We start from the raw sequence: 15,652 nt of genomic DNA on the forward strand, positions 1-15,652 counted from the left end.
CCCCCAGCTTCTTTTCTTGTTACAGAGACACCCATGGGGTCCATAAAAGAAAGAGTTAGAGCGTTACAGATTAAAAGTGAAGAGGATGAGACACAAAAAGTTGAACAGAAAGAAATGCAAAGATCTGCTGTGGAACATCCAGTTTCTCACCTTCCTACTGTGACTCCCATAGGATCTATAGAAGAAAAATTAGAAGCTGTACAGTCCAAAAGTGGACAGGACAAGATTCAAAAATCAGTTGTTGAACCTCCAACTTCACCTCTAGTTATTGAAACACCTGTGGGGTCTATAAAAGAAAGAGTTAGAGCTTTGCAGTCCAAATTTGAGCAGGAGGAGACACAAAAAGTTGAACAGAAAGAAATGCGAAAATCAATTGTGGAAACTTCTGTTTTTCCTCAAAGTACTGAGACATCCATAGGGTCTATCAAGGAAAGTGTTACTGATTTACAGACCCAAGAAGATAAGAATGAGAGACAGAACTTTGAACAAGAGATCCAAAAATCAGTCCTGGAGCCTCCAGTTTCACCTCTTGTCATTGAGACACCTATAGGATCTATAAAGAGCAGAGTTAAAAGTTTACAGACCAAAGTTGAGCAAGAAGAATTGCAAAACCATACTAAAGGTCTAACAAATGAGACGCAATCTTCTATAATCACAGAAAGGATAGAGGAAGTCATGCCAGAACTTCCAAGTGTCCCCAAGTCCCCTAAATCCCCAAGATCTCAGACAGAAAGATTAGAGGAGACTATGTCCGTGACTGAGCTGATGAAGGCATTCCAAACAGGGCAGGACCCATCAAAATGTAAATCTGGGCTTTTTGAACACAAAGCACCACCTCCTTCTCATGTTGAAACCATGGTAACTGACTCACTAGGTTCTGAAATGACCCAAGAGACTGAACAGAGTTCTACACATGAGCCAGAATCAAAGATCCAAACAAAAAGCTCCATAATTTTCCATCAGCAGTGTGGCGTTAAAGATTTTGGCAAAACAAGCTTTAGTGAAAGAAATTATGCTGAAGAAAAACAATCAATTTCAGAAAGACCTCCCACTGGAAAGACAGTCAAGTTTTCAGACACAGTTCAGTATGATATTATAAATTATAACACTGACGATGAGTTTAAAGAGATTGAGTTGCCAGAAAAGAAGGCTGTGTCTGTTAAAGAGCGAATGAAATTGTTCCAAGCTGGGCAGGACATTCAAGAAATTGTGCCGCAAAAAGCCATCGCCCCATGTATTTCCTCACTGATTTCTGAATCCAAGTCTCCTGAAGAAATGAAGACACCTGAACAAATTTCTCCACAAGAGCTAAAATCACAAGATGGAGCTCAGAGCCTCACAATTCTGACTTCAAGAGAAGATTTAATCATTCATGACCACACAAACTTAGACGATCAAAAAGCACATTTTGCCAAAACAGATTTTGATGGATCTCTGACCATTTATGATGGTTCCTCTGTGGAAAAGAAAATTTTGTCCACTGATACAAATCAAGGGGATCCTGTACCTGATAGCTTTGGACGAGGGGAGCCAGAGAAATCCTCTTTGTCTGTCGAGGACCTCATGAAAACATTCCAGACTGCACAGGGCTCTTGGAAAACTCAAACTGAACTGCTTGAATCTGTTGGCCCTGGAGAAATCCAGAGATCTAAGCACCTTGTGGTTACAAAGGCCCAAATGCAAAATGATTGTAACACAGATGAAACACCATGTTTAAAAATGCAAGCTGTGAGCATAAAGGCCGAAGGGGTTGATGAATTTCTGCAAAGTTCAGACATAACTTATTGCAGAGGAACAGAACAACAAACTGCCTGGATTCACTTTGATGATAGAAAGGTTAACCCTGAAAAACAAGAGACAGAAACATCAGACAAGAGCCCAGGTGGTATGCAGTTGGGAGGATCTTTCTTAAGCACTTTTAGGAGTTCATTTGATGAAATTCAGATCAGTCCTGATCGCAGACCTTCTGAGGACTTCAGTGCTGACATAAAAGCTGAGTTGGAGGATAGTCCAGAATATCAGCTGTACAGGCAAAGACCAGCAGCTGCAGATGGCATCTATCAGCGGCTAACATCTGAGGAGGGAGTCTTGGCTGATGATTTTGACACAAATCAAGTTTTAATCCACAGTCCATGTTTTGAGAGAGACATAAGTCCTGGCAGTGCCGACAGTCTCAAGCATGAAGGGCTGGCTGAATCCTCAGATGCTGAAATGAGAACTTCTTGCTCCAGCTCAGAGGAGGTTGAAAAATCTGAAGGACTCACAACAACCCACCAAAAAACCAATGACATGTTTACTTACACTGTAAGTAAAGATGAAAAGTGTAGCACATCTTTACAGGATGAGGCAATGTGTAATATTGAATACACAGACACCAAAATCAATGAGCCACCACTTCAAAGAAAGCAGGTAGAAAAGAAAATATCTCAACAGGCGTCTACAGCAGAAATGGGTTTTCACAAGATGTTGGAACAGGAAAGGAAAATCAATGAAGAAGTCCCCTCATCAATGTCTGATAAAAATAAAGTGTCAGTGTTTGAGGAAAATGTGGTTAGGGGGACAGAAGAAAAGGCTTTGAGTAAACTGAAAGAAGACCGATCTAAAACAGTGGAAGATTTGTCGACAGACTTGTCAGTCATTAATGACTCAGATCGACACAAAGATATACCCATTACTTGTCAACCAAAACAAGATGATGAAAAGCGAAAAGGAGGAGAAAGTGACATAACAGAGAAAATGGACTATGCAAAGTCAGTACTTCAAAAAAACATAAAAGAAGGTGAGGAAGATAAGAACAACATTGCTTCTTTGAATAGAGATTTCCATATGAAGGAGCTGGTAGAGAAAAGGACTTCATTTGAGGCATCACTGGACAAATTTGAACAAAATATTAGCATAAACAGTCATAAATTCTCCAGCACTGAAAAAGAAGATGACCTAAGTGAAGAGACACAACAACAGACACTGACTGAAGTTGAAGAAGAAAAAAATCAAAGTTTGGTATTGGAGACTCCATTCCAGGAAGTTTGCATTGAGAGAAAGGTGCATCAATCTAAAACTGAGAAGAACATGTCAGGGATGTTTTCACATCTTAGCAGTAATCTAGATGACTATTTCAAAGAAAGACCAGAGGCCAAACAAAGCCCTTTAGTGGAGGATCTTGTCCATGAGAGCTGCAAAGAAATGATACTATCAAGTGTAGAAGCAGAAGGAAATATGCAGACTGATGTAGCAGGATTTGAAAAACAATCATCAAGATTAGTTTTGGAAACATCCTTCAAACAACTTTATGTTGGAAGACAGGTACACTCACAACAGTCTATAACTGCTAAGGACATGTCAGGCATGTTGTCACATCTCAGCAGTGACCTAGATGATAATTTCAAAGAAAGACCAGTGACAAAGCAAAGTAATTCAGAGGAGGATCTAGTTCAAGAGAGCTGCAAAGAGGTTATCATTTCAAGTGATAATGTAGAAGACACAATGGAGGAAAAGTCAAACAAAAGCCCTCAGACTGATGCAGCTGAGCAACTAGAACAAAGTTCAGTTTTGGAGACTCCATTCCAACAAGCTTATATTGAGAGACAGGAACACCAAAACCAATATTTAACTGAGAAGTACATATCAGGCATGTTGTCACATCTCAGTAGTGACCTTGATGAATATCTCAAAGAAAGACCAGTCGTTAAACCAAGCCAATCAGAAGAGGATCTAGTCCATGAGAGCTGCAAAGAAACAGTACTCACCAGTGCTAAATTAGAGGACAAGAGAGTTGCAAAGGGAAACTTGCAGATTGGTCAAAGACAAATTGAAGAACAAACACCAAGTCCAGTTTCAGAGATTCCATTTGAACAAGTTTACATTGAGAGACCTCAACAGCCAGCAACTGAGAAGAACATGTCTGGCATGTTGTCACATCTCAGTAGCAGCCTTGAGGAATTTCTCAAAGAGAGACCAGTCATAAAACAAAGCCATTCAGAGGAGGGCGCAGTCACTGAGATCTGCATAGGAGTTATACTGGCCAGAGATAATGTAGCAGAAAAGATGGAGGAAGAAACAAATGAAAGCCTTCAGACTGATGGAGTGGGACTCACAGAAAATAAACTCAATTTAGTTTCACGGACTTCATTCCAACAAGGTTACATTGAGAGACAAACACTTGAACAGCCATCTACAACTGAGAAAAACATGTCTGTCTTGTCACATCTCAGTGGTGATCTTGAGAAATTCCACATAGAAGAAGCTGTCACAAAACTTAGTCCTTCAGAGGACAAGAGCTGTCAAGAATTCAAATTGGCAAGAATCTCTTCAAAGGACAATATTAAGACAGAGGTAAAATTGCAGACTGATCTATTTGGTGATAAAGAACAAACAATAATTTCAGTATCAGAGATTCCATTCCAACAAGTTTACACTGAAAGACAGATACACCAAAACCAGTCTAAAACTGAGAAGAACATGTCAGGCATGTTGTCACATCTCAGTAGTGACCTAGATGAATATGTCAAAGAAAGACCTATGAAAATGCAAAGCCAATCTGAAGAGGATCTAGTCCATGAGAGCTTCAAAGAAACTGTACTTGCAAGTGCTACATTAGAGGACAGGAGAGGTGCAGAGGGAAATGTGCAGACTGATAAAAAACAAGTGGAAGAACAAACACCAAGTCCAATTTCAGAAACCTCATTCAAACAAGTTTACATCAAGAGACCACAACTGCCAGTGGCTGAGAAGAACATGTCAGGTATGCTGTCACATCTCAGTAGTGACCTTGGATTATATCTTAAAGAGAGACAAGTCACAAAACAAAGCTACTCAGAGGAGGATCTAGTTCAAGAAAGCTGCAAAGAAATGGTAGTTGCGAGAGATGATTTAGAGGAAAAGTTGGATGCAAAGGGAAACCTGCAGATTGGTCAAAGACAAACTGAAGAACAAACACCAAGTCCAGTTTCAGAGACTCCATTTGAACAAGTTTACATTAAGAGACCACAACATCCAGTGACAGAGAAGAACATGCCAAGTATGTTGTCACATATCAGTAGTGATCTTGGGTTATATCTTAAAGAGATACCAGTCACAAAACAAAGCCACTCAGAGGAGGATCTTGTCTATGAGAGCCGTACAGAAGTCAAACTGGCCAACAGTGTGGTAGAAGACCCAAAACAAAGTATGCAGACTGATGAAGTAAAAGTCACAGAACAAGAAACAAGCTCAGTTTTAGAGAATTCATTCCAACAAGTTTATATTCAGAGACAGGCAGTTCGACCACCATCTACAACTGAGAATAATATGTCAGGAATGTTATCACATCTCAGTAGTGACCTTGAGAAATATCTCAAAGAAAGACCAGAAATTATACAAAGCCATTCAGAGGTGGAATTAGTCCATGAGAGCTGCAAAGAAATGAAACTGTCAAGTGACAGGTCTGGAGATGAAATGGGAGCAGAGGCAAACCTGCACACTCACAATATACAACAAGAAGAAAAAACATCTAGCTCAATTTCAGAGACCCCATTTCAGGAAGTTGGCATCGAGAGACAGGTAGAGCCACAGCAGTCAGTGATAGAGAAGAACCTGACTGGCATGCTGTCACATCTCAGTAGTGACCTTGAGGAATATAGCCAAGGAAAACCAGTTGAAAAGCAAAGTCATCCAGGTGTGGGTCAAGTTTTTGAAAGCTATCAAGAAATTAAACTGGAAAGTAACTCTTCAGAGACTGAGGAGGGGGAAGAGGTCAACTTTCAAACTGTTGCAGTAGGAGTTATAGAACAAATGCCAACTTCAGTATCAGAAACTCCATTCCGGGAAATTTTCATTGATGGACAGGCACTCAAACAACCATTTACAACTAAGAAAAACATGTCAGGCATGTTGTCACATCTCAGTAGTGATCTAGATAAATATCTCCAAAAAAGACCAGTCACAAAACAAATCCATTCAGAAGAGGATCTAGCCTGTGAGACCTGCAAAGAAACAAGATTGACAAAATATATTCATACAACTGAGGCAAAAGAAAACAGAGACCTAAGATACTCTGATGAAAATGAGCGAAACTTATTTGAGGTGAGAGTGCCAAGCACCTCACCAAAATCAGCAAAACATTTTACTGAATCTACTGAATGGACTATGGACATTGCAAAGTCATTTTCAACAATGGACTATGATAAAACTGATCATGGAGATGCCATTGTAGATGCTTCACATTCACTTCTCAAAATACATGATTTGTCACAACTTTCAAGTGCATATAGTGCAACACAACGTCCAGCTAATTTAGAGAACCTTGACATTGAACGGTATGATGATTCAGATAAAGAATCATGTCATCGTGATTCATTGGAAACAAGTCCTGTTATTGATGATAGATCTTCAAATAAATCCCCAGATTCCATCGAACCAAGTCCTACCAAGGAATCTCCATGTCAAGACTCCCTTGAAGGGAGTCCCACTGAATTAAAGGAGTCAGAGCTTCAGATGCCATTTAGAACAGCTGTGTATGAAGATTATGCTTCCCAGCTCAAAGCATGTTTTGATTATGACAAAAAAAATTACACAGATGAATATGAAGAGAAAAAGCAAGTAACTAACAGCGAGATCACTCAAATGGGCATGTATTCCCCCCACTCCACAGACAGAGTTACTGACAATGTGTGCTCAAATGTGAGTCAGCACACACTCATCAGGCAAGATTCTGTTGACAATATTGATGATGAAAATGATGCCATCAATAAACAATTTACGCCAGAGGAGGAGATGTTTAAAATAGCTGTAAAAATAAAAACATTTGAAGAAATGGATCAGGAGTCCAAAATGCAGAGTGACAAACTTTTAGATGCCACTTCACTCTACGAGACAGGTGATTATAAGGGTGACAAGATAGATCTGCCATTTAGTCCACTTGAACGGCCTTCCACACAAGACGCACTACAGATCTGTTCCGAAAAGAAGGCAGCAGAAAGCACTCAAGAGCCTCAAAAGGAAACTGTTGGTGCATGCATTGAGGAGAAGACAGAAATTCAGTTTGAGTTTGGAACTTCTCAGTCTGAAAGTCCCATAAAGGAAGCTGATGAAGATGAAGATGTTTCTGTGCCCCTGTTAGCAGAAAAGCAAGCAGACCCAGATTTTCCTTCCTCTGTGACAGAGGAGCAATGTTCACAACGTAAGAAAACTGTTGAGTCACCACTGGCTAAAGGTTCTGTGTTTGTCAGCCAGCCACAAGCAGAAAAAGATGTGACAGACAATAAGAGTTACAATAATCTAGTCATCAAGTCACAGGCTGGGACTGAGGAACTAATGCATCTTGGTTCTGCAGAGGTCCAAAAAACAGCTGAAAAAACACAATCTCAGGCACCAGGTGATGAGAGAAGCCCTAATCCATTCCAGTTTCAAGAGGGGAAGCTGTTTGAAATGACCAGAGGTGGAGCCATTGACATGACAAGAAGAACTTTGGATGAAGAGGAAGGATATGAGTTTTTTCATATTGGAGAGCACCCAGTTGATGAAGTCATCCCAGAAGCAATTGAAGAAGCCAGAGCAAACTCTTTAATGTTACAGAACAGTGATCACACCTCAGATTCAACCAGTCAAGGAGCCCCTAAGTCACAGCTAACTCAAGATAACAGTGTTGTAATTATTAACCCCAAATGTGGACTTCTTGAAACCTCTTTCAACAGGTCAGATCATGAGAAACTACTTATAAAAGATCTCTGTGGCCTTACAGACATCTGCAGCACTTCTCCCAGTTCTTTAAAGAGTCTCATCCACGTTCAAACTGAATCTGAAAGTCTTGACAGCCTCAGGCTAGACTATCTGAATTCCACAATAGCTGATCTTCAGTCAGACACGTCAGCAGCTGGCCATTTGATGTGCTCAGAAAAGAACAGTTTTTCAAACTCCTCCTCTTCAGATGATGATGAGTTTGAGGAAGATGAAGACCAGTGCTCAGTCATAGAAATGATCTTGCCAGCAGCAAAGGCTGATAATCTAGCATATAATCAGGATTCACCCACAACCCTGGCAATCAAACCAGACTCCAGAATTACAAACCAAAGATCAGGGAAAGATTCACAGATATTAGAACCTGCTCAGGTCTGTAGAAAAACAGAAAAAATCTCAACCTTCAATCGTAGAAGTATATCTGAGGCTAGCAAAGCAAGTAAGCCAATTAATAAAGAAGCTAGGAGTTACTCTGAGAGTAGCCAACCCTCTAACATGTCTAACATCCCACCCTACAAAATTATAGCCACAGTGCAAGAGAAACTGTCAGTTGATATGATTCCTTCATGCTCTTCCCTAAAAACAGACATCCAACTCTCTGACACTGTAGAAACATCTGTTAGATCTTCTTTGGAGACTGATGATATGAGCAGCGCAAGTCACATGAGTCCAGATTCGGTTATCTTTACATATGACATCCCAGCCTCACATAGTTCTGATTCTGATGGCAGTCAGTTGCCTGCTGTGCACCCATCTTGCGGAACAGAGGACGTGTTTGTATCCAGGCCTGCTTGGGATGACATAGTGGAAACCCAGATGCAGAGAATCGTTGAAGATCAGACTCCAGAATGTACACCAGGTATGGCTGGACCTACAATGGCTTTTTGCACTCTCGTCTTTCTTTAGCAAAAAATAAATAAATTTTCCCCTTTCAAAGAACAGTCTTACCATTACTCATTTTTGTTGTGTTGATGTTTGATATTGCTTTGTCTCATCTTGTACTTTTTTGTATATATAATGTCCATATGTTTGCATGAGGGTTAATGGGTTTAAAATTTTAGTAAATTACTGTTTTGTGTAAGTTTGTGTCGATAATCTCAATATTGAATAGCCATTTTACTTAAAGAAATGGAAAACTTTGGTACTGACTGCCTGAATTACAACTATCAAATAATCCATCTTTACTAATATTATCAATTAATTGCATATTAACCAGCACAATAACAATATTACTTACACTAATGATTAAAAAGCATGTTGTGTGTGTTGTGAACACAGTACCTAAGCAAATCAGGTCCACTCAAATCCAGCCTTTGTTATCATCCATAGGCATCACATATCCTCTCTTAGTTTACAGCCTATAGCATAGAGTCTTCAATACCATTCAAATTTAAGTATGCCTTACATAAAATTAATCTGCAATTAAAAATAAGTGGTACATAATGAACAGGCAAAGATGAAGTTAAATTTTATCTTGGTTCGGTTTATTATGATGGTGTTTTTTTGTAGCTGACTGGCAGGATGATGCTGACAGAAAAGAGGAGACATTAGCAATCATTGCTGATCTTCTTGGCTTCAGCTGGACTGGTACGCTGTCACATGATTTACTTTTTTTATTTTGCATGTAACTTAGGTAAAAGCAACATATACTGCACTTGTTTAGGTCCACTTGTTAAAGAGCAAAACTATCTAAAATGTTTTATCTTCATTCTAACAACAAACACACTACATAGTGTTTTGTTTCATTAAGCCTTGCTTTATTTATCACTCTAGAACTGGCTCGAGAACTGGAGTTTGGTGAAGATGATATTCAACAAGTGAGAACAGAAAATCCTAATTCTCTACAAGAACAGAGCCATGCTCTGCTACAACGCTGGGTCGAAAGGGAAGGCAAACATGCCACAGGTAATTTCACACCTTATGCTTGCAAAGGACTTTGGGCTACATCTGCAGTCGCTGTGTTTTGATTTCTTCACAAATCAGAAAAATCTTCTTGATGTGTTCACAATGAAAGCCATGTTTGCTAATTAAAGTGTTCTTTTTCATTTGATATATGCAGTCTGTTTTCCACTGCCTTCTCTGTAATGTTTTGGGATCATAATTGATCAAATACTTTGAACAATTTTATAATTTCCTCAGTTGATTTTTTTCTAGAGCACCCTCCTTTTTAAAAACACCATCACACTTATGAGCAAGATCATGTATTATACAGTTTTGGACACTGCAGTTTTATTTGAAAAGCTTTTTCAAGGTCTAATGTTTAGGATAAATTAATGTCTTGCAGCATAAATTACAAACCCCAGTATATATTGTAAAATGCTACTAATATAGCAGGTATTTACTTTCTGGAATGTTATACAAACATTGGAGTTTTACACATAGAATGGCTGTAAAAAGAAACAGTGTGACTGAAAATAAATTATTATTCTTAGGTTAAAAAAAACAATAATATATATATTATACATACTATGTTTTTCAGCGTATAAGACGCCCCGGAGTATAAGTTGCATGAGTCCAAAAAAAAAAAAACATTATGAAATGGAAAAAAACATATAAGTCACTTTGGCATATAAGTTGCATTTATTATGCATCACCACTGACCCGTCACGTTTATTATGCGTTTATTTAATGGTCAAAACAGCTTTATTTCACCTGGGCAAGGCAGCACCATCCATCCAGTCATCCATCTACCATGACTGGAGCCATGAGCTCTCCAGCGTTTCTCCGCCTGCACCAGCTGAGTGAAGCGAGCAGGCATGGGAGGAGTCACTGTTACAGTTCTTCAAAATTTAAAGCATCAGTCAAAAATTGTGTTATGTATATAGAAAAAGGTATATAAGTCGCTTCGGCATATAAGTTGCAGGACTGACAAATCTATGCAAAAAAGCTGCGGCTTATACGCCGGAAAATACAGTATAACTATTTTAAATGTATGCACATAAGGAAAATAGGTAATTGTATTACACATTTATTATTATTAGATTGCTCATGATGCTTCTCAAATAAACAAATAAAATTATATTATTGCATATATAGCCTCAAATTGTTAAACAATTTTAATGAATACAGCCAATGGAATAATATATTTAGTCTGAAATATGTGTTGTGTTTAACTGAAGTTATTTTGACTTCCACAGAGGACTGTCTGATTAAGAGGCTAACCAAGATAAACCGCATGGATATAGTCCATCTTATTGAAACTCAGATGAACAAGTCCATTCAAGAACAAACATCTCGGACGTATGCAGAGATAGAAAAGACGCTGGATCACAGCGAAGGTATTAAAAACTTTTTGTCTGTTCTGTCTAACACCAGGCTTTCTCCTTGTGCTCTAATTTACTGTCTGTTTTTCAGTCTCAGTAGCCCTTTCTTCAGTGCAGGAGGATACAGACAGCCCAAGAAATGTGAAGAGGGTTGAGTCTGACCGCAGACCACCTCCAGCTGTTTCTGAAGAAGACCTCTCAGTTGCTTCCCTACTGGATATTCCTTCATGGGCAGAGCCTGCAGGACAAATCCACTCAGAGAGCATGCATGGAGACCTGTTGGAGGAGCTTGAGATCCCACAGTAAATGACTTGTTTAACTTTATTCTTGACTCTGCTGCATAGCTCAGCAGTGTAATAATAGCTGAAAACTACATACAGAGTAACATTGAATGTCTGTAAACTTCATGATGTCTGTCAATATCCAAAGTTTTTATACCAAATACAGATACAGGATGCAGCCTTGTGATAAACAGTAATATAATATATTATAATGTAATTAATATAATATAATATAATATGATATAATATGATATGGGCAGCACGGTGGCGCAACTGGTAGAGCTGCTGCCTCTCAGCGAGCAGGTCCTTGGTTCACACCCCGGTCCAGGGGCCTTTCTGGGTGGAGTTTGCATGTTCTCTCCATGCATGCGTGGGTTTTCTCCGGGTGCTCCGGTTTCCTCCCACAGACCAAAAACATGCATGTTAGGCTGATTGGTAACTCTAAATTGTCCCTAGGTGTGAGTGAGAGAGTGAATGGTTGTTTGTCTCGTTTGTCTCTATGTGGCCCTGTGATGGACTTGCGACCTGTCCAGGGTGTCCCCCGCCCCTCGCACAGTGATTGCTGGACATGGGCACCAGCGACCCCCGTGACCCAAAATGGAATAAGCGGGTAAAGAAAATGGATGGATGGATGGATAATATGTAATATATAATATAATACTGTATAATATAATATTTGAGTTCAACATATTGTGCATGATCTCTCAATGTCACTCAACATCACTCAGTATTATTTTCAATGTTACAAAAAGGCTCAAAATGTTCTTTTTCAATGTTAGATGATCTTAGTCTAAAACTCTGGCATGAAAAGAAATAGGAAATATGCATGCATTCAAGGAATGCTGGGCCTTTAATTTGTTTTTTTTTTAGTTTTCCATTTATTGAACTTGTACATAAATTGTAAAATCTGACTGCATAGTAAGAGTAAAAGCATCATGCACATAAACTTGAAACCAAATGTCATAGAACAGATGGACAGACTTTTTAATAATCCCATCCTGGGAGACCTATTTAAACTAGGGTAATTTGTTGCAAGATGCTACTCTATCTGTTACTTTTTCATACCACTTACATTTACAGTCTTTTCTGGCCATTGACCCAACTTTACTGAAATGTACTGCTGCCATAAAATTCAAAATTATCTATTTTCAACAAATGTTTAAATAATTTCAGTTAGTTTCAATATCTGAAATATTTTTTATGTTCTATTTTGAATAAAATGTGGGTTTGTGGGTTTTGGAAATTTTTTCATTCTGTTTTAACATATAGTTTACACAACTTCCCAAATTTTTCAAAACTGGGATGTTATATCAGAAAAACAAAGAGGTGTTATTTGGTGGTCAGTGTTTCCAAAATATTGGCCCCTTCAAACTGCTGCTCATTTCTTGATGTGTTTGCTCTGTTGATTTACTAGAGACTCTGCATTGAATGGATTTTTTTTACTTTGTTGTGTTTTTTTCTGTAGTGAACTGAACCCCAACTTGTGGACCTCTGAAGATGTACAAACACAAGAACCTGCAAACCACAACATCTCAGATGAGCAAGTAAGTACTCTATTCAGTACAAACGAAGCAGCATTGGGGATCCAAGCAGCTCAGGTGAAACAGCAGCAAATTCCCAGCAGTGCTGATGGCCAAGTGTGCATCAAGTTCCCTCAAGGTGGCCCTCCAGTCAAAGATGACTGCAGCCAAACCTTAGAATTGAAGCTGTATGGTTCTGAAGATCAAGGCCAGTCACCTGAAGCTCTGATGTTAGACTCATTCATATTTATTAGAGACTTCACCCAGAGCTTGTCTGAGTCAGATAAAGCTGAAACTGACTTCAGTGAACTTTGTGATGAGTTCATCAGTACAGGTCTTCAACCAGCCAAAACCATGATAAGATGCTTCTACGATCCAACTTTATCAGCTATGGCACCAGATGATCATCAGCCAACTCTGGTCGTAACTAAAGATGACACAGATGTAATTAACAAAAGCTGGCACTCTCAGAGGGGTCCTCGTGAGGTCTCAGCCCAGTTCTGCAAATATCCTTGTGATCAGGACAAAACTGAACATGTTTCAGATGTGGATGTGGGATTCACACCTTTGAAGCCAAGCAAAGAAGAAAAAATAAAAACCCACGTGCTAGAGTGGTATCTGAAAGATATGCCCTTCATTGACAACAATGATGAGTCACTGTTAAGTGACTCCACTATTGGTGCAGCTAAATGCAGCATGAGGAAACCAGATGATATTACTATTTTACAGCATGGTGTTACAGACAGGGCCTTTTCTCATTTGGGTTGTGACTCAGCTGATAGGTACTCTAATTGGTGTCTAAATCCAGACAGCAACAATGTTCTAACTGAGGCAAGGACATCTTACCTCTCTGAACCAAAGATTGCCCCTTCAGGCTTTTCCACCCAACTCATACCACAAGAAAGCCTTCAAATTGTTGAAACGTCACCTTCCACTTTTCTAGATTATTGCCCTTTGACCCCTGATTCTTTGCTGCCTGAGGAGCAGTATGGCTCATTTTCACCATTTAGTGAGAAGCACCTCTTCCCTGCAGAAACATGGACAACACACAGTTATACACCTAGACTGGCATCTCCTGAATCTGTCATGTCACTTAGTGATTATAGGGCAATGTCACCAGACTCTCCAATAGGTGAAAAATGGGTTCTACCAACAGAATTTTTAAATGTACTGGAAGACAGTCATGCATGTTCTTCATTGTCTTACAACTATAGTTCACCTGTAGTTGCATCAGATTACACTGATAATAAATCCCACACCTATCTGTCATATGCACATTCGCAACAGATTGGTGCAAAAGATTTTACCAAACCTATAATTCAAACTCCCTATTGGTCAGAGTCCTTTGAGTCATGGGATCTGTATAATTCAATGTCGCCTGACTATCAACAACCAGAGCTTCATGAAACTGTACCTGAAGTTGCAAACATTGACAGAAAAAGCAAAGCTTTCTCACCTGTGAGATTAGAAACTGACGATTTTTCTCCTGAAAGAGGAAACTTCTCACCTAACTTGATGACAGTTTCTCATGAATCAGCGAGGGATTCCCGACCATTCTCACCTGAATCTCAATCCTCTCAGTGCAGCTTTTCATTTCTTGACCTCCTTTACTCAGAACCATCTCGCTCCCAACTAAGGAGTCAGTGCTGTGATTATTTTTTACTCTATTCTGGAGATGATCTAACATCACCAGTAAAAATGTCTGATGATCATATTGTGGTTTCAAATGACCACGTGTATTCAAAGGGCCCTTTAACTAAAGAATTTAGTGATTCTGATTATGGTTCTACTTCACTTGGATTTGGAACAACGAGAGGCTGTTTTCCACCAGAATTTTCAGCTTCAAATTATCAGGTCAATGAATGTGTTCCAAAAATGGCTCAGACTCCATTTCTTGAATGTGTTCAAGAAATGGAGTTTGAACCAAACTTCATGAATGCTTCCACTGTATCTGCTAATAAATGGGCAATTGAAAAATGCATGGATATGACAAATTCAAAGGTGTCTGCTGGACAAAGAATTGAAGCAAAACCCCCAGATTCAGTTGCAAAAACTTTTAAACGGTCAGACATAAAACATAGTGAAGATTCAACCTGTGGCAATAATGAAGAAAAACACGAAATATTTAGAACAGGAGAAATTTCAATTCCCAAACCAAAAATGAAAATTACTGACAATTACATGAGCTATTGGTATTCAAAACTTGGACCAAAATCTTCTGGAAATGTTTCACTGGAACAGCAAGATAACAATTCAGCTAGTAAAACTCAAGCAGGATTAAAAGAAAAAACTACTCAATTGCATTGGAATGAAGACACATCTCAAACAAGCTTGTACATAGGTAATAAGCAACAAAACATTTCTAAAGAAACATCACATATTTTAAAACAAGTACCTAAAGCAATGGTTTTCAAGTTGCGTGAACGACCAAAATACATTTTGAAATTTTCAAACGATGTTACTTTATTGTCAGAAAGTGACTTAATAACACAAAATAGCACAAAAGTTGAATTGGCAGGTACAAGAAAAATGAACCAGATGTTTAACATAAAAGCAGAATACCCATCTAATATTCCATTAGTGACTGAGTTTAAAAACTCAGGTAATTCTGTAACTTCGTCAACAATACCGAGTACAACAAGAATGCTTACATATGCTGATGTGGTGCGAGGTATGACTCGTGAAAAGCCAACTGAGCCTTTGTCGAGCTTGAGCTCAATTGCGGTGCAAGAACCATTGACTTCTTTGCAATTGGAAAAAATAAGTAGTTCTACCTTGATGGAAGACTGGCTATATGATGTAAGATCTTTATCTCCTGAGACATTGGATTCTGAAGGAGACCTTAGGCCCTTGTCTCCTGACTCACCTGTTCCTC

General features: G+C 39.0%; 1 protein-coding gene across 1 annotated transcript in view; it reads left to right on the forward strand.

The window, feature by feature from the left end:
• Positions 1 to 15,652, forward strand: part of ank2a (ankyrin 2a, neuronal) — a 108,479-nt gene that overhangs the window by 68,913 nt on the left and 23,914 nt on the right. The window contains exons 38-42 of the mRNA XM_037698283.1: positions 9,223 to 9,300; positions 9,487 to 9,618; positions 10,851 to 10,991; positions 11,068 to 11,278; positions 12,723 to 12,801. Of these exons, the coding sequence (XP_037554211.1) occupies positions 9,223 to 9,300; positions 9,487 to 9,618; positions 10,851 to 10,991; positions 11,068 to 11,278; positions 12,723 to 12,801 (641 nt within the window). The remainder of the gene's footprint in view (positions 1 to 9,222; positions 9,301 to 9,486; positions 9,619 to 10,850; positions 10,992 to 11,067; positions 11,279 to 12,722; positions 12,802 to 15,652) is intronic.

This window comes from Nematolebias whitei, chromosome 3, assembly GCF_014905685.2.
Source record: "Nematolebias whitei isolate Nwh7 chromosome 3, NemWhi1, whole genome shotgun sequence".
NCBI lineage: Eukaryota > Metazoa > Chordata > Actinopteri > Cyprinodontiformes > Rivulidae > Nematolebias > Nematolebias whitei.